Source organism: Oncorhynchus mykiss, chromosome 22, assembly GCF_057628025.1.
Source record: "Oncorhynchus mykiss isolate SJ-2025 chromosome 22, ASM5762802v1, whole genome shotgun sequence".
NCBI classification, from domain to species: domain Eukaryota; kingdom Metazoa; phylum Chordata; class Actinopteri; order Salmoniformes; family Salmonidae; genus Oncorhynchus; species Oncorhynchus mykiss.
Window position 1 is genome coordinate 17847805 of NC_143043.1, and position 26505 is coordinate 17874309.

Consider the following 26505-nt stretch of genomic DNA (forward strand, 5'->3'; position numbering starts at 1 on the left):
TGACCCCACCGCCACCACGGGGCACTATGTTCACATCAGCCACCCGCTCGACCGCACGACGCCATAGACGTGGTCTGCTGTTGTGAGGTTGGTTGGGTGTAAACAAATGTGTGCACAACATTTGAGAGAAATAAGATTTTTTTTTGTGCGTATTGAACATTTCTGGGATTTTTCAGCTCATGAAACCAATACATTACATGTTGCGTTTATATTTTTGTTCAGTGTAAATAACGTACAGTCCCTCACCTCTTCAAAACCTTCCCTTTCTCGCAGGCAGAGTAAACCCAGGCGTTTATAATACTGCCAATAAAGTATTATGTAATCGCTTCATGAAGAGACGGTGGTAAATACATTGCCACAATGCTCAGCATAAAGATGATACTGCATTAGACTTACATAATACACTTCCTGGTCTATGCATGTGTCCTTGGATGATTCATATTTGTCAATACAAGGAAATAGAGAAATTACATGGGCACCTGAAGAGCTATTGCTGAAGAGCTATTTCTCTGAAAAAACAAATGCTACTTTAAAGTTGAATATACACTACACTATCTAGTTATATTTCAATGATAATGTATGAGACTGGATGAGCAAGATGAATGACACATTTCTTTTTAAAACAGTGGCATTGTACCAGAAGTATTGTTGAATGAATATTAATGGCAAGGATTCAGTCATTATTAATTTATGAGATGCAATTCATTATCCACTTAACCTTGAGTGGTTATCAAAGTTTCAAGAGGTAGATTTTTTATATTTTGACATTCATAGTCAATGTAATTTACCAATATTACTTAGTTGCTTGTCACAAGGATAAGTATGTACACTATCTGCTAATTGAAATGAATCAGATCGACAAACATACTTTCTGACTTGCAATCTTTAATATCGTCATGGGTTATAATTGAGTCATCGCTTAATACCTTATATCGGTCTTCCAAGAGGGCCATGAACATTTAATAAAAATACTTACCAGAAATATTGTAGAATACTTATAACAAAATGCTTTAATTTAAAATATAGCATGGCCCTATTTTTACACACACATACATTATTATTTTACTGACATCTCATTTACAGCTTATGGAAGGAGAATGTTTGTATTTCCCATAATGCATTGTTGTGGGACCACATTACTATTCCTTTGTGAGCAAAACAAATTCAGTCACAGTTTTGGCATGTGTTGGTATTGCAGCATTGAAAGCAAATCAAGGTGTTTAGCATTTTGCCAGTGAAAAGACTCATACTGTAATGTGTCTACCTGTTGATGGAATAGTGGACTGATAAGCATTATGGATTGGTCCATAATTAACTAACCTTAACACTGACAAAGTAGTTGAGACATGTTTTCAAATTATTGTCAACATATCCATAAAAAAAACAACAAAGACACTAACATAATTAACCACCCCCCAGTATGCCAGTCAAGACTACTTTTAAAACAGCATGCTTTCACCATAATAGTGGAATGCTTTCATTCATTGGCTAAACCGAGAGTGGGCTGTACCAACAGGAGTGCTTTGATATTTCATTGAGTGCAGTTTGATGCAAATATAGAGAAAGAGAATAAAATGAGACGGGAAACATGGAAATAATCAAACAGAAAACGGAACTGCATTCACAGATTTCTATTAAGTACTTCCAGTACCAGACAGGCAATGTTGTTCATGTCGCACACATGTAGTATCTATGAATGGTGTTTGCAGCTTTGCTCCAGTGCTTATAAATGTCTCATAGTGGCAGTCAGTGTTCGTCTGGACACGGGGCCCCTGCTGACAAGTACCCGTTGGTCCCGTGGGCTTTATTGGTCCCGTTGGTGGTGCTGTTGTAGTGCTTTTGAATAGGCGGAGGACCGTTGTCCTCGTCAGAGCTGGATTCAATGTCACTGCGGTCGTCTTTCGACACCTGCGGAGAATTGCAGGGGCTGTCAAAACAGCTCATATACAATCTTATGTCATGACAGAGGAAGTACAACCATTGCTATTGGTTTCCCCATTTTACAAATAAGATGAAAACGTCAAAAACAAAAAGGGATGGCTTGTGGGTCAGAACAATCTGTAATTGTGATTTGTTAGTGAGATAGCATGTGACAATAATACACAAATACATTTCTTCGCTTTCTATTCTACTACTTACATGTAAAGGATTCCATTTCCCCACCTTGGTGGAAAGGTTAGCATAAGGGATAGAAAAATAAAATCAATGAAGGCTATTGACAACAAAACAGTTTAGTGATTAGCTCCTGTGGTACAGTACATTACAGCTTGAGGGTGAAGAGTTTCCCAATGCTTTGCATCTACAATTACAAAAAGTAACAGGGTAGTACTAAATTCTATGCGTAATGAGAATTACTTTAACTACGTAAAGATGGTCCTCTCGCAAAACATTACTGTATGACAATGTCTGCCTGCCAAATTCCACCCTACAGGTCAAAAGTAGTGCACTACATAGGGACTAGAGTGCCATTTGGGACCCTAACAATGTGACCTGAGGAAGAAACTTAATTGCATGTCCTTGACTCCTCACGTCCTCTCTTCTCGCCTCTTTCTTAAAAGCCATTGGAGGAGAAGGTCACAGAGGAGGGACCTCTGACTTGTCTCTCACCTTTCCTCTAGAGATGGCTCGGCAGGCTATCTTCACTATAAGGTAGGACCAGAAGGAGTGCAGGAACTGCAGCAGGATCAGCAGCAAGTTGAACACCCACCAGGAGGGGTATGGCCCCACGATCTCCCAGCTCTCAAACAAGGTAGTGTTTAAAATCCTACCAGAGAAGGGGGGGGTTAGGCAATTTATTTGATAAGTGAACCACACAAAAGACACATTCAGTATTCAGTGTAGCTCATAGCTACAGGATGTAGTAATGAGTTGATTAATTTATTCCTGAAGCGACAACATCTCTATTGGGAATTGGGTAATAGACTTGGATTTTAAAATGCGTCTCTCTCTCTTTGACATCAACAAAAACCTGTCAACTGAAGTACACGTCAGGAAACCTGAGGCAGCTGTCACCAAATCATTTGTGTAAAGAGACAGCCCTTAGAATGCTAGGTGAACAGAAGAGAATTCAAGTGTTATTGGTGCTCTAAAAAAGGTAGAGTGGAGGAATAGGCAGGTGGCTGAGAGAGACCCTCAGGGACAACATAAGACGCTAACGCCCAGAACCTTCAGCCCCTAGCCACTCTCCATCCTCCACATCACAGACACACACTCGTAACAGCCAAGGATAATCATCACCCGGCACATAGACAGAACTGTAACCTTCTCACTGCTACACTGTGTGGAAAGGGTTCTAGCAGAGAATGTGCATTTACTTTATGAAGTCAATCTGTAATATACTGTACACACTACTAGACCTATTTTAAACGTGTGAACCCCTTCATTCAAATGTCCGATGGAATACATAGTGTATTTGGAAAGTATTCAGACCCCTCAGACCCCATGACTTCTAAAATGGATGAAAATAACATTAAAATAAAATTCTCCTCAATCCACACACAAATCCATCCCATAATGACCGATGGCTTGGTTTTTGCTCTGACATGCACTGTCAACTGTGGGACCTTATATAGACAGGTGTGTGCCTTTCCAAATCATGTCCAGTCAATTGAATTTACCACAGGTGGACTCCAACCAAGTTGTAGAAACATCTCAGGGATGATCAATAGAAACAGGATGCACCGGAGCTCAATTTTGAGTCTCATAGCCTGTTTTCCATTTGTCGTTAAGGTGAGTAGATCGATGAGGATTTATTTCTTTCTTTAATGCAATTTTTAGAATAAGGCTGTGTAACGTAGCAACATTTGGAAAAAGTCAAGGGGTCTGAATACTTCCCGAATGCGCTGTACACCAAATTAGTGAGGTAGCACACAAAGTATTGCTTGATATGATTGAGCTATTTCAGTGAAGGTAGAGATATTGCTGGACCCAAAAATTCTACATGGTATGAATCCTGCTGATACTGAAGCCATGGCAACAGCTTTCTGGCCGCTGTGGTGCACTCTGCCTGCACTGTGATATACTGTATAACCCACATGACAAGAGGGGAAAAAAAGGAAGAGGAAATCACCGAATAAGACATTTCTAAAGGATTTACTTGCACAATTCAAAATAAACCTTTCGACAGCGAGAGCACTGCACAGTAGAGGTTTATGGTTTAATATCTCCAGAAGAGAGAGTCATTTGTCATTTGGACCTGGTTATCAACAGCTCTATCCTCGAGTGTGGTCTCAAAGGAAATATATTTTTAGGGTGATAATGTTTTGGGGGTGTCGTCTCAGAGCAGGATAGTAAATCATGTCCCTTTTGCCTTCTTACGTCGACGTTACTGTTGCGAGTGTGACAAGGACATCGCACAGTAAGATGGTGAGCACGTATTCAAGGACTACGACGGGTTTTCTACTGCTTCTCTCTCTCAAGGTAGGATGTCCTGTCACTGAGGACATCAAAAACATCCCAGTACAATACAAATTCATCCATCTAATTGGAAGTCCAATGTGAAAATGCAAAACCAGCTGGTATTGATACCAAAAGACACAGACCATAATAACATCAAGAGGAAGTAAAATGATGTTTTCGACACGTAAATTAAAATGTGTCATTTTAGACTCCAGTCTAAAATGTATCCCAAATAATTGATCTAAAAATAATGGCCCGTCTCTCATTTTGTATCCGCTCTCTCTTTACTGGAGAAGATACAGTGCTTTCGGAAAGTTGACTTTTTCCACATTTTGTTACGTTACAGCCTTATTCTAAAATGGATTAAAGAAATAGAAATCTCAGCAATCTACACACAATACCCCATACTGACAAAGCGGAGACAAGTTTAGAATTTTTTGCAAATGTATTAAAAATAAAAAACAAAAATACCTTATTTACAAAAGTATTCAGACCCTTTGCTATGAGACTCGAAAATTGAGCTCAGGTGCATCCTGTTTCCATTGATCATCCTCGAGATGTTTCTACAACTTGATTGGAGTCCACCTGTGGTAAATTCAATTGATTGGACATAATTTGGAAAGGCACACACCTGTCTATATAAAGGTCCCACAGTTGACAGTGCATGTCAGAGCAAAAAAACAAGCCATGAGGTCGAAGGAATTGTCGTTTATAGAGCTCAGAGACAGGATTGTGTCGAGGCACAGATCTGGGGAAGGGTACCAAAACATTTCTGCAGCATTGAAGAAGGTATCCAAGAACACAGTGGCCTCCATCATTCTTAAATGGAATATGTTTGGAACCACCATGACTCTTCCTAGAGTTGGCCGCTCGGCCAATCTGAGCAATCGGGGGAGAAGGACCTTGGTCAGGGAGGTGACCAAGAACCCGATGGTCACTCTGATAGAGCTCCAGAGTTCCTCTGTGGAGATGGGAGAATCTTCCAGAAGGACAACCATCTCTTGAGCACCACCAATCATGTCTTTATGGTAGAGTGGCCAGACGGAAGCCACCCCTCAGTAAAAGGCACATGACAGCCCACCTGGAGTTTGCCAAAAGGCACCTAAAGACTCTGTCTCTTTGGTCTGAATGCCAAGTGTCACGTCTGGAGGAAACCTGGAACCATCCCTATGGTAAAGCATGGTGGTAGCAGCATCATGCTGAGGGGATGTTTTTCAGTGGCAGGGACTGGGAGACTAGTCAGCATCGAGGGAAAGATGAACGGAGAAAAGTACAGAGAGATCCTTGATGAAAACCTACTCCAGAGCGCTCCAGACCTCAAACTGGGGCGAATGTTCACCTTCCAACAGGGCAACGGCCCAAGGCACACAGCCAAGACAATGCAGGAGTGGCTTCGGGACAAGTCTCTGGATGTCCTTGAGTGGCCCAGCCAGAGCCCGGACTTGAACCCGATCAAACATCTTTGGAGAGACCTGAAAATAGCTGTGCAGCGACGCTCCCCATGCAACATGACAGAGCATGAGAGGATCTGCAGAGAATGGGTGAAACTTCCCAAATACAGGTGTGCCAAGCTTGTAGCGTCATACCCAAGACTTGATCCTGTAATCGCTGCCAGTTACTTCAACAAAGTACTGAGTAAAGGGCCTGAATACTTATGTAAATGTGTTTGTTTGTTTATTTTACATTTTTTATGAATTAGGAAAATGTTCTAAAACATTGTTTTTGCTTTGTCATTATGAGGTATTGTGTGTAGATTGATGAGGAAATAAAACTATTTATTCAATTTTAGAACAAGGCTGTAACATAACAAAATGTGGAAAAAGTCAAGGTCTGAATACTTTCCCGAAGGCACTGTATGTCCATATTGTCACTGTAGTATCCACAGTAACTACTACAAAGCAACAAAACTCACCAAGACCTGTATAAAATGAAAACCTTCATGGAAAAATTGCAAAGCCCATTTGGAGTGTCAGTATTCTGAGATCTACAGTACATTCATGCCTCCTGCACACGGAGACAGATAAGATGCATATAAACAAACATTCTCAGAAAAAGTGATGTGTTGACTGACCGCACACAGACACTCGAGCCCATCATTTCAATTGAGCTGTATTTTTTTCATAATGACGACATTCTGCATCCCAAAAGACACCCTATTCCCAGCATAGTGCACTACTTTTGACCAGTGGCTAATAGGGAATAGGGTGCCATTTGGGATGCATACATTCAAGGTAGAGACAAAGCATCCTTACCAGACAGGATAGACACCCAACCTGGAGCTGATGAAGACCATAGCAAACATGACAAACAGGAGGTTGCAAAGTCTCTGGCACTTGGCATAGTTGGCCATTTTGGCAACCTGAAACAGACGTCACAGATGCATGTTAATTTGAAAAATTATTACAAATGGCATAACGCACAATACAAAAATAAACATTGCTTTTTATCATCCACCGTATGCTATTTTATACACCAAATTTTTTTTTTTTTAGCGGTACATAGTTCAAATCTACAGATGGCCGATTTCCCCCGATAGATGGCCGATTTCCCCGGATAGCTACTGTGCGATTCTAAAACAACCACAAAAGACCACAGGAGCCTCCCCCATGTCCATGGGGTGTGAAGAACACACTTCAGGGCCACGTTCAGTAGCCAAACGTTTTGGAACGCTGCAGATAGAAAAGTAATTGAAAAGAAATGACATGTTTGTTCTACAAAACATATTTCCATCGGAACGTTCCACAACGTCGTGCCTCGCTGAACGAGTCCCGTGTCTCTACACACCTCCATCAGGACGTCGGCGGCGTCGTGGAGACACATGACCAGCGTGCCCACTCTAGCCATGTTGTTGACGTAGGAGAAGGTGATGAGGGTGATTGTCGCCAGGTGGTGCAGAAACATGATCAGGAAGTCCTGTGGGGACACACACACACGCGTCATAGTCATGTCACACAATGGCAGAGAGAGAAAGCATTCACAGCTCTCCACTATGTGACTCATAGCAAGGGGACTTGTAGAGCATATGGGTTTTATGAAATCCTCTGCGTCATGCAGAGTATGACTGCAGCTGTATTCCTTGTGCTCACAGAGGTAAGTGGACTCCTCAGCCCCTTACACTTTCTGGCTGCACACTAATCAGAACATATGCTGTGCAATTCAACTTCCCTCCCATCTGCTTTTGATTTGTGTCAACAATTCTGTTGTTTCTCTGAATGCAGGACTCACCTTCATTTCTCATCTACAGTGCCGTGAAAAAGTATTTGCCCCCTTTCAGATTTCTTCAATTTGTGCATATTTTTGATACCGAATGTTATCAGATCTTCAACCAAAACCTAATATTAGATAAAGGGAACCCGAGTTTACAAATAACAAAGACAATTTATACATATTTATTTAAAAGTTATGCAACACCCAATGCCCCTGTGTAAAAAAGTAATTGCCCCCTAACACTCAATAACTGTTTGTGCCACCTTTAGCTGCAATGACTCCAACCAAACGCTTCCTGTAGTTGTTGATCAGTCTCTCACATGGCTGTGGAGGAATATTGGCCCACTCTTCCATGCAGAACTGCTTTAACTCAGCGACATTTGTGGCTTGTCAAGCATGAACTGCTCGTTTTAAGTCCTGCCACATCATCTCAATTGGGATTAGGTCTGGACATTGACTTTTTAGCCATTTTCATGTAGACTTGCTTGTGTGTTTTGGATCATTGTCTTGCTGCATGACCCAGCTGCGCTTCAGCTTCAGTTCACAGACGGATGGCCTGACATTCTCCTGTAGGATTCTCTGATACAGAGCAGAATGCATGGTTCCTTCTATTAAGGCAAGTCGTCCAGGTCCTGAGGCAGCAAAGCATCCTAAAACAATCACAATGCTTGACCGTTGGTATGAGTTTCTTACTGTGGAATGCAGTGTTTGGTTTTCACCAGGCATAAATGGGAACCATCTCATACAAAAATGTTGACTAAAAATTTGCCAAATAAGCACCTGGATGATCATTAAGACTCTTGGAGGAATGTTCAATGGACAGATGAGTGAAAAGTATAACTTGTTGGGCGACATGGGTCCCATTATGCCTGCCGAAAACCAGGCAATTACTTTTTCACACAGGGGCATTGGGTGTTGCATAACTTTGTTCATGAAATAAATGAAGTAAGTATGTAACTGTTGTGTTATTTGTGCACTCAGGTTCCCTTTATCTAATATTAGGTTTGTTTAAATATCTGATAACATTCAGTATCAAAAATATGCAAAAGTAGAGAAAATCAGAAAGGGGGCAAATACTTGTTCACAGCACTGTACTTCAGACACTTTATTGAGTTTGAGAATCACGTCTAGACGAAAAAGTACTAAAATAGAGGGGAGTCTATATGTACTACAACTAAAGTTGCCTTTAGTCAGTCTAGATCAGCCTGTTTAGATCAGTCTAATCTATTTCAAGCTAGCCTGGTTGCAATGTCATGATGAGTGAGGCTGTTGGAGGATGTGGATGACATGGGAGAGCCTCCCTTGTCCACCACGAGGTTGAAGGGAATCAGTACAGCAGGACAACAGCAGAGCAACTGGCCCAGCGCAGGAGGATGAGGAGGAGGAGGAGCAGTGGTGTGTAATGCAGAATGGAAGCATGGCAAAAATAGAGTGCAGGGAACATACTGGAATTGGCAGGGGGGTGCAGAGGACCTCCTCAATGCGTGGTTTTGTGCATGAAAAAACTGGAAGGAGAAACAAAAACAGACAACATGCCAACAGTCAACACGGAGATGAGAGGTGAGGGCATAAATACTATGGCATCATGGGACAGCTGTGAGTTTGCGATTGAGTGAGTGTTAGGTGTGCTGTGGAGTGGATGGGGTGGGGCAGAGAGAGGAGGAAGAGTCAGGCACATGTCTGGGGTGGGATGCATGCAAATTGGCATTCTGTGAACAACAAGAACTCTGGAAAAGACCATGGGCCAAGGTGGCAAATCCATAAACAATGACACGTGTTAATGTAAACGAATGGCTGTTGATGCTGATTTGAATTGGGAAAAATCCAGAAAAGGTTGATTGATGATTCAAATCGTAAAGCTTATACACATGCTGTGTTTTCAATTACACCCCCCCCCCCCCCCCCCCCCCCCCCCATATTGTAACCTTTGTTCTTGACACCTCTCAAGTGTTAAAGAAGATAGCATAGCATAGCTCATTGAAAAGAAAACGTAAGCAGAGACAATATTGACAGCTCAAACATGGAGGAGCCCTGACCTGTAAAATAAGTATTACAGCTTGAGTATGCGATGTGTTAGAAAGAGTATACACGGACTATACAAAACATTAAACACTATTTCCATGACATAGACTGACCAGGTGAATCCAGGTAAAAGCTATGATCCCTTATTGATATCATTTGTTAAATCCACTTCAAATCAGTGTAGATGAAGGCTTGAGACAATTGAGAAATGGATTGTGTATGTGTGCCTTTCAGAGGGTGAATGGCAAGACAAAAGATTTAAGTGCCTTTGAACGGGGTATGGTAGTAGGTGCCAGGTGTATCGGTTCGTGTCAAGAACTGCAACGTTGCTGGGTTTTACCACGCTCAACAGTTTCCCGTGTGTATCAAGAATGGTCAACCACCCAAAGGACATCTAGCCAACTTGACACAACTGTGGAACACTTGACACCTTGTAGAGCCCAAGCCCCAGATGAATTAGTCTGTTATTAGGGCAAAAGGGGATACTAGGAAGGTGTTCCTAATGTTTGGTATATGCAGTGTACGTGAGTGTCTTAACATATGTGAACAGATATATGTCTGTCTGCATATTCAGCAATTCTGCAGCACTCTCTTCCATAGTGGCTGTGCTCCATGGATTATTGATCTTTAGTCTGGCGATTAAGCGTGAGTGAGCAGACTGGGCCTGATGTCATCCCAGCTGTTTATTTGACCCTCAATTAGTGTTTAACCATCGTTCAGGATGAAGTGGAAAGGGAAGCTAGGCTACAAAAGGTGATATAACCACCATGAGCTACTAACAAAATCACCTCAGATAAACCAGGGCTAAAACACACGCTGATATCAACAGCAACATGAAACCATTCGTATTCAATAAGAAACATTTAACTTAATTTTTTACATTTTTAATGACAGTTTTGATCAGTGGCTAAAACAACAAACATTATGCTGAAATAAAAAAAATAATGGAGAAATATGATGAAAATTGGCAGATTCTAGGAACTGAATACTGAAATAGGACTCACTCCAAAACAAACGAGGGGAAAACAATTTCGAATGGCTAGCAGAAAATTCTACTCATAAAAGTTTGGAGCAAATGCTAATCCATCTCCTCCTCTCAGACACCTGTGATTTCACAGAACAGAGACTAGACCACATCAAGGCAAATGCACCACTTCCAGGGACATAGATTAAATAGAGCTAAGTCATGGAACAGACAAATCGGAGGAGGCCTGAATGCAAGTGCAGACAAACATTAATTAGCACTTCCCTCCGAAATTACTACTGTGTAAATCAAAGCTGGAGCTGCACAATACAAAGGATTATAATGGAGAATAAACACATTTTGGTGTCTGAATGTTCTAAAACCAGGTGTGAAGTCTTTAAGTATTATTATGCATTTTATTTGGCATTATTATTATTAACATAATTACCTTGGTTGAAAGGAAATGGCTGTTAAATCATATGCACACATATCTATGGAGGAAGCAATGTGATAAACAAACAGTCAAATAAATCATTCCTATTAATGTATTGACTTAACTGGTATCCTTACCTTCCTCCTGATATCTGTGAACTGGGAGAAGAGCAGGGACAGGTAGAACGACAGCTCCAGTATATAGTAATAGTGGATGTCCACCGTCAGTGGCTGTGAAAAAGACACACAGAGATCACGAAAGCTATATCAAACCTAGGCATAACAGACCTTTCAAATACAATAACTGTTACAGGTGCGAAGAAGTCGCTTAGCACAAATGGAAAAACAGAGAAAACATGGGAGATTTACCTGATAAGGGTAGTTATACCAGCACTCTCTTGTGTTCCATAGCCATGTGGTCTACAGAGACGACACACGGACAGAATATTAATGTGCCGTTATGCTGTTCCCAAATTAAAAGTGGATTTACATTCATAAAGTGCTATTGATCCCGACACCTGAATGCTATGCTGCCTCTGGCTCAACACTAAATGTTTGATGAAGATCCAGCACATCAATAACCTTGGGACCGTAGCCGTGTCAGATTGCATTTTCATCAAAGGGAAACTTAATTGAATCAAAGCAAGCGTTTGCTGTACGCTAGTAGTGCAAAGTAAATCGCAGGCGCGTTAGCCTGGGGACGACTGCGAATGTTCATTCTGGTCCCAGGCCACATAATGAATGCTCTAGAGACCTGGGGGATGTGGTTAAGACTGTCTTATGTCTTGCCACAAGAGGGACCTAGACTACAGAGGCAGGGTAATGAGCTGCTCATCATCATTATCTCTCACAGGAGAAGTTTGCCTTCAACGAGAGATGATTCCTGACCATAACAAAATGTAACCTACTTACAAATGCTAACTCCGCTTTAGTTGACGTGCAAACTCACACTCTTACATTAGGGTGGAACATAGCAAGAGTTGTCTGGTGGAAAGAAATACAGAATAGGACCAGTAAGCCAACTGAGCTACATTACAGAGTCGTCACTCAATCATCACCCATACTATATCAACTTTGAGTTTAGGAGAGAAGATAAGGGCTAGGACACAGTTAAAGGTTCACCTTGGTAAGACAGAGACTTAAAGGAAAAGTTCACCCATGTTGAATGTTATATCATTTTTGTGCATCATTTAGCAATGTTCTGTCGATTCCTGTTGTTCTGTCGGGTCATTTCATGTTGTTTTCATGCACAGTACCAGTCAAAAGATACTCAAGGGTTTTTCTTTATTTTTTTAAACTATTTTCTACATTGTAGAACAACAGTGAAGACATCAAAACTATTAAAAAACACATGGAATCATGTAGTAACCATTTAAAAAAAAAAATATATATATATATGTGTTATATTTTAGATTCTTCAAAGTAGCCACCCTTTGCCTCGATGACAGCATTGCACACTCTTGGCATTCTCTCAACCAGCATCATGAGGTAGTTACCTGGAATGCATTTCAATTAAGAGGTGAGCCTTGTTAAAAGGCATTTGAGTCAATCAGTTCTGTTGTGCCAAGGTAGGGTTGGTATACAGAAGATAGCCCTATTTGGTAAAATACCAAGTCCATATGATGGCAAGAACAGCTCAAATAAGCAAAGAGAAACGACAGTCCATCATTACTTTAAGACATGAGGGTCAGGTAAATCTGGAAAATGTCAAGAACTTTGAAAGTTTCTTCAAGTGCAGTCGCAAAAACCATCAAGCGCTATGATGAAACTGGCTCTCATAAGGACCGCAACAGGAAAGGAAGACCCAGAGTTACCTCTGCTGCAGATGATAAGTTCATTAGAGTTACCAGCTTCAGAAATCTGCATTTAACTGCACCTCAGATTTCAGCCCAAATAAATGCTTCACAGAGTTCAAGTAACAGACATCTCAACATCAACTGTTCAGAGGAGACTGCGTGAATGAGGCCTTCATGATCAAATTGCTGCAAAGAAACCACTACTAAAGGACACCAATAAGAAGAATAGACTTGCTTGGGCCAAGAAACATGAGCAATGGACATTAGACTGTGGAAATCTGTCCTTTGGTCTGAGGAGTCCAAATTTGAGATTTTTTGCTCCAACCGCCATGTCTTTTTGAGATGCAGAGTAGGTGAATGGATGATCACCGAATGTGTGGTTCCCACCGTGAAGCATGGAGGAGGAGATGTGATGGTGTGGGGGTGCTTTGCTGGTGACACTTGTGATTTATTTAGAATTTAAGGCACACTTAACCAGCAGTGCTACCACAGCATTCTGCAGCGATACGCCATCCCATCTGGTTTGTGCTTAGTGGGACTATCATTAGTTTTTCAACAGGACAAATGACCCAAAACACACCTCCAGGCTGTGTAAGGGCTATTTGACCAAGAAGGAGAGTGATGGAGTGTTGCTTCAAATGACCTGGCCTCCACAATCACACAACCTCAACCTAATTGAGATGGTTTCGGATGAGTTGGTCCACAGAGTGAAGGAAAAGCAGCCAACAAGTGCTCAGCATATGTGGGAACTCCTTCAAGACTGTTGAAAAAGCATTCCAGCTGGCTACCTCATGAAGCTGGTTGAGAGAATGCTAAGAGTGTGCAAAGCTGTCATTAAGGCAAAGGGTGGCTAGTTTGAAGAATCTCAAATATATAATATATAATACTTTTTGGGTTATTCCAAGTGTGTTATTTAATAGTTTTGATGTGTTCACTATTATTATACAATGTAGAAAATAGTAAAGATAAAGGAAAACCCTTGAATGAGTAAATGTGTCCAAACTTTTGACTGGTACTGTATATCTAAGCTATTGCCGTTCAAGCAGGCAGAAATACAGCTGTTCTGGCGAGTTTTGCGTCACACTGAGACTTATATCAAACAGAAACGGCGACTTATAGGGAAGCCAGTTGAGTTTGCATCTCCTCCCCTGTAGACCTGTGCTATTAATACCCTCCGGGAGACTCACTAGGCCCAGCTGAAGGGAATGAACTCATTCCACAAAGTGCTTCGTCATGCAAGCTGTTGCAATGAGACATTCTCATCGCAGCAACGTCTCTTATTCACCCTTAATCATTATTCTAAATTAATGGCAGCATCAGCAGCATTCAATTACTATAGACACTCAATAGTCTTTTGGCCTCAGTACATTACACAATAGCACAGAGTCAGACAGACACATGAAAAGACAAGTGATACCCTCAGAGAGTAATGAGGATGTGATTTCCAATTATTTCCTCTATATATCAACATAGAGTAACAACCGCATTAGACTGAAGGTGGTAGTTGACAGGGACTAGTTTCTCAACTGATAATGTGCTCACAGACACTAATATCTGCATAATAAATACTGTGCAGAGAGCAAATCTATCAATTATTTACCAGTGATCACTGGTTGGAGTACTTGAGAGGTGCATTCTTTTTCAGTTGGTACTTCTTGCACAGCACGGTGCATCAAATCTAACCTCATCCACACATCCTTGAGTGCAAGGTTCTGTTATAGTTCCTCTTTGAAGAACGTGTCCTCAATACGGAAAGTGCTGAACAAAGATGTCGGCATTCATCAATGAAATGATTTTGGGAAGTAGCCCACTCACCTTTTTAAGGAAACGCACTCCGTAGGTAAATATATAGAGGTAAAATGTAAATCTCCACCTGTGAAGAAAACAAAGGACAGAGCGTCAGTCAGTAACACAATTATGGGTTTGGATGCATCCTCTGTGGAATGTCAACGAGAGGCCATGTTTGAGCTCCTGTGAGGGAGGTCAATCCAAGGACAGCCAAGAAAGCCACCGTCTGTCCAGGCTCTTTGTTCAATACCGTGACAGCACACAGCACTCAAATCGCACTTGCACGTCTTAACAAACAGTCTCTTATTTTCCCCTATTCATCGGACTACAGTTCCTTTCATTGTAAGCACTGAGTCACTGATGGTTTTCATATACAGAGCTTTTACTTCTTAGACCAATTAGTGGTGAACACAGTAGACGTATCATATTCTAAATCATTTTCAAAAGTCACAGAAGGAAATTAAAATAGCTTTCGGAAAGGAAAGGCCTGTGGACACGTGCGTCATCTTGATCAGCTACTCAGTTTTCAACCCAACAGAAGAATACCAAGGGTGAATTCAACCAGTGGCAGAGACTAGGTTATATTCTAGAACTATGTTACAGTACACGCTAGCCTGTCCTGAGACCTGCTAGCCTGTCAGAGAAGTGGCCCTCACATCCCAGAGTCTGCATTCCAGGGTGAGTCACTTCCACTGGAGCCCGGACGCCACCGCACTGCTGCATGGCAGAGGGAGGCAGGCACTCCCAGTCCCAACCTCTGGTCTTACATAAGCCAGCACGTACCCACGACTGCTGCAAATTGATGGAATAGGAAAGGGTCTCCTGTGATCGTGGGCTTCTACAGCTCTCAGGCATTGCAGAGACGGAGACATTTCCAGTTGACACTTCAGAGATCAAAGCCACGCTGTTGCTGCACAGCCCAAAACAATCAACTAATTACTGCACTGAGAACGAGCTGAGAGCTAGCCAATAACTAACACACGTCCTTGTCAGATTACAAGACGGGTTTCGTAATGAGATTCTTTTTATTTTTCTCACAAAAAAATGAATTATTTAAAGAAACACTTGACTAAGACTGATTATTTTTTTTCTGGTCCGTAACAATGACAAATTGCATCAATAATTCAAGACTGAGTCTTGCCATTAATATGGCCTCTCACGGGTGAAACAGCCTGTCAGCTGGTTTCACACAGTCACAGCAGCACACAGGAATACTCATCATGTATCAGAGACAGGAAGTTCCAACTCTGACTAGCATGATGTGACAGGGATGTTGTATGAACCGAATAGTCACTGACCCAGAGTATGTGAGCGGAGTTGACGGGCCGGGATCCCCGCTCATTGCGCAAAAAAAAAAAAATGCTCCGAGCTCACAGGGGGGAAAAAATCTGCATCTCCAAATTCACCCCTTTCATTAAAAATCACTATTTAACCCATCGATTTTTGTGACTACCTGGATCTACCATCTGGTTTTGAAGTATTGGAACCAAACCATGTGACTTGAATGAAAAGTATTTGAATAAACATGTAAAGGTTCCAAAGAAGGAACGAAAATGATTTATTTAGGCTATATTATTTCGAGGTTGTAGCCTACAAAGTAATACATTGTTTAAGCATTTGCGAGTGTGACACACTAGGCTGGTAGGGAGTTAGGGACATTAAGCGCTCAGCATTTAAACAACATTTTGTTGTATTAAATCATTATAGTCTATAAATTGCACAAATGGGCTGTGACTTACTTGGTATAAAATACAAATTAAATGAGTCTACGATGCCTTTGAATACATTTTTAGAAACACAAATTTGGCCAGAGTCTGTAGCTTCAGGCTCATGTGATAGTGCCTGGAGAGCAGGTTAGCAGCAGAGAATACCCTAAACACCTTTTTTTGGATGCAGAGTTGTAATGTATATATTTTATTCTATAGGTAGGCCTAAAGGTTTTTCGGCAAAAATAACCCAATCAAAACAGAAAGCTCCTTGAAAGTTGGAATATGCCAGGCCTATTGGGCCAAAATCAATTATGGCCTATTGTATAGATAATATAACATAAGTGAAGGAAACTTTTAAGAGATCTGACTTTTTGTTTATAAATACTTTGCTACCATGACACACTTAATTAGCTACCCATCTCATTCCTTTCTGTTAGCATGTGCACGTAGTGAGTACATATCATGCTTTCGGATATTTGTCTTCTTTCAGATTCCACAATGATTCTTTAGTTGTGGACACTACATCACCGCACGCCCTCTCTTGCTCCTCATCTTTTTAAGTCACCTTGATTTTGCACTTGTGTGTTTTATCAGTTTCTTTATGAAAATATTTAGCGAACTCCATGACAGTAGCTAAAGCAAGTGGCTATAGCAGCACACAAGGAGACTACAGACGCATGCTGGGCCGAGCACGCCCTGAGCTCGTGAAGTGAGCACTACTGGAGCTAAATTGGAACGGGCAAGAAGGCCGACGCGCCAGCCTTCGGGGATCTCGCTCCACGCTCCAGTCAAATTGGGCAAGCTCCGCTCACATACTCTGTCACTGACTGGCCTCAGAGGGGGAATTTTACAAATGCTGATCATGCTGTGTGACACTGGGAGTTTTGCTTACATCCAGGTGTTTTTAGTGTGGGTAGCTTTAGCTGGCCTTACAAGAAGTAAGTATTTTTGACAGCCAAAGACAGAAAACACACCATGGTAGCCTATGTAATGATTAATACACTACAGTAAATCCATGTTAAGTCCTTTTTCTGACACATCAAATGTCAGTGATCACAGTACATAGAGACCTTACCCGTGCTCTGGTTACAAACAGAACATATTTTCACATGTGAATGAGAAGAAAGGCCGCCATTCATGGAATTCAAATAATCAAGCCACAAGTTATTTTGCTCTCTGTGCTGCTTGAGTAATTGTAAAAGCAAATGAGGTGGACTCATTTACCTAATGATAGGTCAAGAAGATGGTTGCTTGGCAACTGGTTAGTCAAACACTGTAAAAGAGTGTGCTATTCAGGGCAGGCCCTACCATTAGAAAGCTAAACTGACCAAGACGCACCTCACATAATTCCACCCAAAAGCATTTCAGACGTATATACAGTATATCATATGGGCTATTTAGGTGACCGCTGATGCCGCCCCATGATAAGCAGTGCCTACTTTGCCAAAGTCAAGGGTGCAAAATATGTATCTTGTCCATGCCCAGTGTGCCTCTCCAGGGTGCTGTTGGAGAGATGCAGCGCTCCAACAATGCTCAAGTTATCTAACATAAATCATGACCCTATAGTAGAAAGAGTCATAGCCTGTGGGTTTTCTGAAGCCTACAAAACTGGAGATGATTCTCATGGAAATGTTATGAGACAGATACTTGAAAAAATAAAAATCATGCATGATCTCTATTCAAATAGTCTGACACTATATTCTACACGGCAATTTGTCTCCCCTAGGGCGGCACCACGGACAGGACCGGGCCTGGTGCCATTTATGTACAATTACTATGACTCACAACTACTTTCTCTAAATACCGTTTTTGCTGGTGACCGCATACCAGATGGTACATGGTCCTGTCGTTTTAAAACATGACGATACGCTTAGACGTTATCAATCACGGCCCGGTTCCATTGTGTTCGGTGGTCAACATAGAGCAGAAAGCTGCAGAGTGAGTTGTCACATTGTTCCTCGCTGCTTTACCATAAATATTGTCACAAATTAATGCAAGTATTTATGTCCCTGAAAATGTCTGTATTAGGACGTTCCTGACATTCCAGCTCACGAAACCCAAATATGAGCTTTGTCTTTTATACCTCAGCGGATTAAAATCTACTACCTTTGTTTTTTCCCCTTCTTGACAGAATTGAACCACTGAGGACCATGGAGGGATGGAGACAGATCGGTTCAGACAACCAGCACTGTGGTCTAAAACAAAGCCCTTGCCCCACTGGGGACTGGGGACCAGACAGACCCGATATAACTAGCTGCAAAATAAATAACGGTGTGCCGTGTCGTTGGACTGCTGTCTCCAGTCTAAATGGATCTCTCTTTGTTAGCATAATGAAAAAGGGAACAGTGGCCTCACCTTTGGCCATCCTGGAATGTCTGAGAACATAGTGTCCTATCAAACCCAAACAGCTCTATACAAGGCACTAATTACAGTAGGATTGCTGCTGAGATGAATGTGGCTGGTTCAGTTTAGGAAAATTGCAAGCTACTGAGACAACAGAGAAACCAATCAGGCGTCCAATCCATTCTGAGTCTGTCCGCTCCACTCTGCCTACAGACACAACACTGCATATATTTAAAATGTAGGGGCTTCCTTGATTTAATTTTTAGCAGGAAATAGAGAAAACAGATTTGCTCTAGTTACATAGAGGCTATGCTTTCGTGAGATGTCTTTCTTTTGTTATTCCGCCAAAGTAACTGAATCATGGTGCTTTCACACTGACAAACTGAATTGGATATTTCTCTTTGAAGATCAAATAATGACTGTGCCAATCGTCGAAGCAGTGAGTCCCTTTAACAGTGAGCTCCTTGAGTGAGCAGCCCCAGGGCATCAGAGACCCACTCTGTGCCTCGCTGCTTCTCCCACTGCCAGCCTGGCTACACTGGTGTCAGGCATGAGCCCACTCTGACAGGCTTGTTCATCTAGTAGATATCCCTCTAGACAGGAAACTCTAGATATCCAACCCCTTAAATCTGTTTCCACTGAACAAATGTGCACATACAGTGCCATAAAAAAAGTATTGGCCCCCTTTCTGATTTGATCTATTTTAGATACTGAATGTTATCCGATCTTCAACCCAAAAAACCCAATTCCCCTGTGTGAAAAACGAATTGCCCCCTTACACTCAATAACTGGTTGTGCCACCTTTAGCTGCAATGACTGCAACCAAACGCTTCCTGTATTTGGACAACATGGGCCCCATTATGCCTGGTGAAAACCAAACACTGAAATCCTTTTTGGTTGAAGATCTGATAACATTCGGTATCAAAAATATGCAGAAGTAGAGAAAAGTAGAAAATTGCAAATACTTTTTCACAGACTGTATGGGTTTATATTAGTGATAATAGGTGGCATTCTGAAGCTGTCGAGACCTCTTACATGCTCTCACAAAAGCGAGCCAACGTGCTGGGCTTCTCCTGGTTCCTGCGCTGTCGGAACCAGCGCTGGATGGTCCGCACATCCCAGTCCAGCTGTTTGGACAGGCCCTCCAACCTCTTCTCATCTGGGTGCTAGGAAACACATGATCCAGACACCTGACTGTTAACAAGGCTGTCATTATTGTCGGAAGTTAAAACAGTCTTGATATTCGCTGAAATCAAAAGGCAATCAATGTCTCAACATTTCATCAGCATGATGCACTATGGGGTAGTGAAACTAGGGCTGGGAATTGCCAGGGACCTCACAATACGACATTATCACAATACTTAGGTGCCGATACGATATGTATTGCGATTCGATACTATGATTTTATTGCGATTCGGTGTTCCAAACATATTGCTCCCCATATGTCTGCTGCAGAGGGAAAAGAGAGAGCCATGAGAAAACAAGTCTTGATCAGTCATGGAAATAAAAGTGCTGAAAACAAATTGGCTCCCTATTCAAAAAGAAGATGAAGAACAAGCTATGAAGGAAATATAGTGGAGTTTTGGTGCAAGTACAGCCAACTAGCGCAAAAATAATATTGTGGTATTATCAAAACGATATGATACATAGTCAAAAATATTATCCCGATATGTAACTATCGGTTTTTCCCCCCCATCACTAAGTGAAACTGTGATCACCTGAAAAGAAGCTGAGAAGACACACCTTCGTTTCCATCTCTGAGGATGCACAATGACTGAGGATGTCTACCTTGTGTGGAGGTAGTCTGCCAAGTTTCTCAGTATGTGAATCTGAGCATTTGTTAAAGGACCTTCATCCCTTTCTGAGCTAATAATAACCATGGTGCATCAATAGAACGAGGCACAAATACTTTCAAACATGATGTCTGGCTCTCTAGACTGAATCCAATGCCTTTAGCCAAGAGACAGATTTGAATATGCAGTATGTTATCAGCACTAAAAAATGCAAACAAAAGATAGAAACACAGGAACTATTTTTAAAATTTTATTTACCTTGGTGATAGCAGTGAACACCTTCTCCAAAATGGCATTGGGCTGGGCTTTCTGTGGTCCATTGGCTTGTATCTTGAGACCCAAGGCACATGGTCTGGCAATAAACCTACAAAGAATTTTAAAAACAATATCAGAATATTCTCACAGTGGGTACTGTGTCATCATCAAACTAATTGTTGTTACTCAGAAAAGTGTTTTTTTGCTGGTGGTAAATGGGGACAATGGTGGCAGACACATTGACAACAGGTTGTTAAAAATAAATCTCAATGCTTAAAAATCTTATCCAACTATAAGTACAATGTGTGAATTGCTGAATTATTATGTCAGTGTGCATCGTCAGCTATTCACAATATAAGAATTTGGCTAAATTTGACAACTGTATAAATGAAAGATGGCATCATGGAGCTATATGATTGACTAACAGTCACATTAATGGACAAAGGGTTATGGAAGATTAAACTCCCGAAAGTGTACGCCAAGCTCAAGATAAAATGTCCATGTTCAGACAGCTGAGAGAGACAGACAACAAGAGATAGAGAGTGAGAGAGAGATATTAGCAGTGTAGTGGTCTATTCATAAAAAGTCCTTACTCTGCAAATGAAGTGTGTTGTCAGCAATCAGAAAATCTGACCAGCCAAAAACAGACCATTCATGAGGTAAAACGTTATGCCTGAAAAACCTCATCTGTTAAAGCCTGCCTTAAAAGTGAATTGTGAACACTGACTCAGTATAAATGTCATTTAGAATCCTAGCTGCTATTGACAGAGGTAGTGTTGTCTTCAGTGAGAGGGAACATAAGAGCAACAGCAGTTGTTGGCAGATTCAATGGACACTAATCCAGTACTACTACACGTTGTTTTAGCAAATAGTATCATAGATACCCTTGTCCGATAATAGTACATGTGAGGCTCGTGTAGGCATAAGCAAGCTGCGTGTATAATCTACCACTAAAAAGCAAACATCTCGGTCTAGAAACACTTCACAGCAGGAACCACAGTCTTCACTATTTTGTTTGGCCTATTAGTGCGACCATATTTTATTAGGTCATATCATCCGTAATCAAAGACATTTACATTTAACAACAAGCCTCTCAACTGTCCCATGAAGACGTAAACAGCACACATATTTCCAAGAAAAAGTTCCATTGTGAATGATTACAGAAGGAGTGGTGGGCTGGCTAGTGAGGTGTCACGGTGGTGGCGGTGACAGCAGCCAATCAGTGACATGTATGTAGCCTACACTAAAATATAGTTCAACTGTAGCCTACTGACGAATGCACACACATCTAAATCAGACCCCTACATGCTATATCATGATGAGCCGATATAAAGAGTGTAGTATTAGGCAATGTTGAGACACTGCTGAGGGGATCTGTCTGTTTCCTACTGATGTCTGTGGTCTATATTGTGCAGAGCATCCCATGTGTCTGAGTGGTGTACCGGTCTAGCGTCAACACTTAGCCTGGTAGGCTATGTACAAATGGGATAGGCATGCTTACAACAATAACACGAAGCTCAACACTGATCACCATCAAGACATAGGCAGCACAGACCCTTGCAAGGTCAATAGTAGGCTACATTATACGAGCATGACTCGAATAATGTCCTTGCCTCCTATTGACAGCTACAACTTGCAACTTGGATGCAAGGCCAGCATGCATCTTATTATGGAGAAAACAATTAATATCCAAATGCAGCTCTTTTGCTCTAACATATTATTCATATATAGAAGAAGCTTTGTTACAATGTAACAGACAGGCCTATAGAGAAGCTAACGTTACAATGTTACCTTGATACATCGCATCATGTGCATGTCATTGTCTAGAAATTCAGTGTGAGCGATACATGCTTCATTAGCCTACCCGAGACGTTTTTTTAAAACAGGCTTTCTTTATGCTACATGTCAATTAAACGAATCCAACATCATCTCCAGTTATACCAATATAAGGTTATCACTTCTGAATGCACCCACCTTTCGAAAACCAGTCGAATCATAAAGATGCAGAAGGCTAAAGGACAAGCCACATACAAATCCTCGGCTTGCGGGAAGGTTGCCTCATCTGTGTTTTTTAAGTCAGCCCAGGTTACATTGTGAGGGAGCCAAAATCTCTCGTTCCAAAACCATGCCAAAATACCAGCCATTCCCTTGTATTGTGTACGCGTTGTCCACTTTACCAATGGACCAAAAATGAATGCGATATCAATGGCCTATTGCGTAGTTGCAGCAGTCTCACGCTCGATCTTCCCAGGTTTTTAGTGTGATGGGATCAGTCTACGCGCCGCCCGTCTATTTCCCATGTGTGTGTCGTGAACGACATTAGTGTGAGCAACAAAAGTGAAAGCGGGTTGCCTTCAAAATAAAAGTCCTCTATTGAAACATGAAACAGGTAAAAATAATGGAATCATGCCACAATTGGACTAGATAATGCTAAACATGGAATGTTTATCTTGGTAACCCTCGTAACCCGAATATGTTGGTAACCCTCAATGCCGGTGTTTGGAGGATATATTGGCATGGTTTGCTGGCCCGAGACGAACAACACACGTGCCAATATATCCTTCAAACACCTGCTTCGAGGGTTACCAACATACTCGGGTTACCAACATATTAAAATAGTGAATACAGTATTAGCAGATACAGTATTAGCATCTTAGTAAATTCCACATGGTTGTGCTCTGTGAGTGTCACTGAGTAGGCTGGTACCGCATTTCATGGATGTACAATCCATAGGTTAGGCTGTACAGTGCAATATTAATGTCCAGTATACATGCACACAATAGACCGAATGGAGAGGTGATTTCTCACAATCAAAGTCCGGCAATAAGAGCTAAGACGCTAATATTTGTGTAAACTCTACATTGTTGTGTTCTGTGAGTGTCACTGAGTAGGCTGATACCCCATTTAATGGGTGCACAATCCATAGGTTAGGCTGTACATTTAAGTATGCCTCCAATGCAATTCTGAATTCAAATACATCCACAGTGCAATCAACTGATTTTTAAAATGAACTAATAATTGTCTTTTGTTGAATTTATTTAACAACATTCCAAACTTGTTTCAATTGTGGCATGATTCCATTATTTTTATCCGTTTGCGTCAGTTTCAATGACGGACCTTTATTATGATGCGAACCTCTGATCCACTGTTGTTGCTCACGCTGTTGTTCACAACACACTGGTCTATTTTCTCCCTCGCTCTTTCCAGTGTAGGGAAGTAGAATGAATCAGGCATCTTCTCCTCCGCAAGTGATTGGTGCATTGAAATGTCACACATGCAGTCACTATACAAAGGTATTCACGCATAAGTGGTGTATGGCAATAGCAATGTATCTTAAATTATGATTTTAGCTTAATGTATGGAATAGGCTGAGTGTACCTTGACTGTTGATATTTTTTCTCCTCAATAGAATGCAGAATAATACGATTATATTGTTGTTAGTCTGAAATACTCATTGAATAATAATATGTTCCCGACTTCCTGTCCTGACTGTTCCTGACACATTTTGGTTAGGCAAATGTCCCATAGCCATTGAAAGCAAAAAATAAATACATGGAAAACGCACTGTATCAACATGAATACTTAGTCAATCATGCCACCCTACTTACCAGCACACTCATAGCAGAAGAGCTGCTGTATAATGTTTTTGTCGAGGAAATTATAGCATTAATTAATTAATCTCGGTTTACCCAGATCTAGTCTCACGTAATTGTAGCCTAGGCAGACAAATCTTTCCACAAGAGATTAGAAATTAATAGAGTTGTGTAAATACAGAATGTGAATGTATTAATTCAATAAAAGGACACCTTTTTATATTGTTGTAATCAGTAATGTACTTTCACCAAGAGACACCTCATAGGCATTATGTAGTGTAGGGCCTCACAAATGTTGGTATATGATTGAAGATGTAATATTGCCATCTAGTGGATTTTTTTTGTTTTTTGCGCTCTGTGGAACTTTGTAGCAACTTTTATCATCCAGGGTACAATGTAATATACAAAATAAAGGGCCACATTCATTGTGCAACTTTCACCACAACGACAGTTCATCACTGCGTCATTCAAAATATCCAGGCTAAACTGTAACCAACGCCATAGGCCTAAAACGAATTCATTTGTTCAAGTTAAGTTTAATTAATTTATTAATCAAATAATAGGCAATTCATTTGATTATATTTGATTTGGCAACTAACAAAGACAACTTTCAGAGTTGGAATTTACATTTGTTTTTAAAATGGCAACTTTAATAGGCCTATCACAACATTTCAAGTGTTTTTTTCCCCAGCATGATTATTTGAATTCAGCCTATTCAACGAATAATCTAGAGAAATAGAATAGGCAATCTTAAATTTTAAAATAATTTATTTTAATATTTAGCCTATTGGTTGTTGTTTAAAACCATATAGGGTAGACATTTTAATATAATGGGTTATAATAAAGTCAAATGACACATTGCCGTTGTGGTGAAAGTTGCACAATGAATGTGGCCCTTTATTTTCCTGATGTTTTCATCGCAAGCGGTAGTAATGCGGAAAAGTCTAAATGGGATCATTGGGGCGTCCCAACTCTGACGTCACCCTATTGAAGTTGACGTTTTAAACGCTTAATGTAAGAGTTAAGGTAGGGTTAAGGTTTGGTAAGGGTTATGGTAATGGTAATGGTAAGGGCTATTCTTATGGTTAGGGTTAGGGTAGGGGTTAAGGTTAGGGTTTAGGGACGTCCCAAGGATTCAGGATAGCACTAACCGTAGTAACGCTCTGCAGCAGCTGACACTTCTGTAGTCGGGAGTGAATGCACATTTTACCGTCTGTGGTCGCTAAGTAGCTAGCTCAGCAGCAGCAGCAGCATCATGGCGGAGCAAGGCGAATCTCCGGCTCCTGTCCAGAATCCGCAACCAGTGCTGACAACGAGCTGGCCAATTACCAGGGAGTCGTACGAGTTACAGGAAGTCATAGGTTAGTAGGCTACATTTCTATAGTGTAATGATATAATGTTTTATCATGGATATGGCTCGGGCGGTTATCAGCGGTGAATGACGACGAGGGCCTACCGGCTTTTTCATATTGAACAGCGTCTCTTTAATGCTTTGCATTGCGGATGTTAATAACAACCTCTATTCGCTTGCTCTTGTAAGAGGAAACCACTTATTTCATCATATTGAGAGATATTTATAGTCATTGTAAAGTTGTATTCGTATGGGTAGGAATTTAATGTAAATGCGTTTTTAATGCAATCCTGAACGATGCTCATTTATGGCACATGTCCAGTAGGCTAATATTGAAATAGATGAGTCTATGCATGGATGCAGTCCTCACGGGAATGGCATGTTATCCTTCGGTAGAGAAGGGATATTGAATTGCATGCCACTCTGAAGTTAGTAAGAGGATCTACTGTTAGGCTACACGAAACAAAATAAACACGAGTAACATTCAGTTTTAATAACAGTCCAACGTTATTATGCCTATTATGATTATGATGGGTATTAGGCTATGCAAAAAATGGTCTACTTTGTAAGAATGTTGTCACAGATTATTTAATTGTCTCTGGAAAAGGAAAGACAAATAGCCTATAGACATAATTTATAAGCCGCCTTCTGTCAATGTATTATAATTAATATATAGTTGTAAAAAATAATTCTATACATTTTAAGATGTTGCTTTGCCTCACTGTAAGCAATATATCGTCTTTATTTTGTAATCCATAGATAAAACATTACATTGGATAAGAATGTTTAGTTTATTGTTTCAGCAGGTCAGTCAAGTTTCATAGGTCATCAAGGTTTATTTTCACTTCTATTAG

At 41.0% G+C, this 26505-nt stretch overlaps 2 protein-coding genes across 8 annotated transcripts in view; one reads left to right on the plus strand and one right to left on the minus strand.

The window, feature by feature from the left end:
- Positions 1 to 868: 868 nt before the first annotated feature.
- Positions 869 to 23025, minus strand: cers6 (ceramide synthase 6). Of its 4 annotated transcripts, XR_016490544.1 has the most exons (12): positions 22682 to 23018; positions 20711 to 20816; positions 19695 to 19825; positions 14635 to 14692; positions 11393 to 11443; positions 11162 to 11254; positions 9052 to 9110; positions 7183 to 7311; positions 6651 to 6757; positions 2608 to 2764; positions 2140 to 2163; positions 869 to 1908 (listed from the first exon to the last, which is right to left on the minus strand). XR_016490544.1 is itself a non-coding variant. In XM_021579081.3 (11 exons), exons 1-11 carry the CDS (start codon positions 22849 to 22851, stop codon positions 1747 to 1749), a joined length of 1188 nt encoding a protein of 395 aa, XP_021434756.1. In that variant the 5' UTR covers positions 22852 to 23025; the 3' UTR covers positions 869 to 1746. The 4 variants fall into 4 exon arrangements, 2 of the variants coding, with proteins under 2 accessions (XP_021434756.1, XP_036814742.1); XR_016490545.1 differs by lacking the exon at positions 2140 to 2163; XM_021579081.3 differs by lacking the exon at positions 9052 to 9110 and having other exon boundaries at positions 22682 to 23025.
- Positions 23026 to 25196: 2171 nt separating this feature from the next.
- Positions 25197 to 26505, plus strand: part of LOC110501483 (STE20/SPS1-related proline-alanine-rich protein kinase) — a 35643-nt gene continuing 34334 nt past the window's right edge. For all 4 annotated transcript variants that reach the window (XR_016490546.1, XR_016490547.1, XM_021579082.3 and 1 more), the window contains exon 1: positions 25197 to 25661. Coding sequence is in view for 2 of the 4 variants with exons in the window: in XM_021579082.3 (XP_021434757.3) it covers positions 25556 to 25661 (106 nt within the window). In the remaining 2 variants the exon portion in view is untranslated. The remainder of the gene's footprint in view (positions 25662 to 26505) is intronic.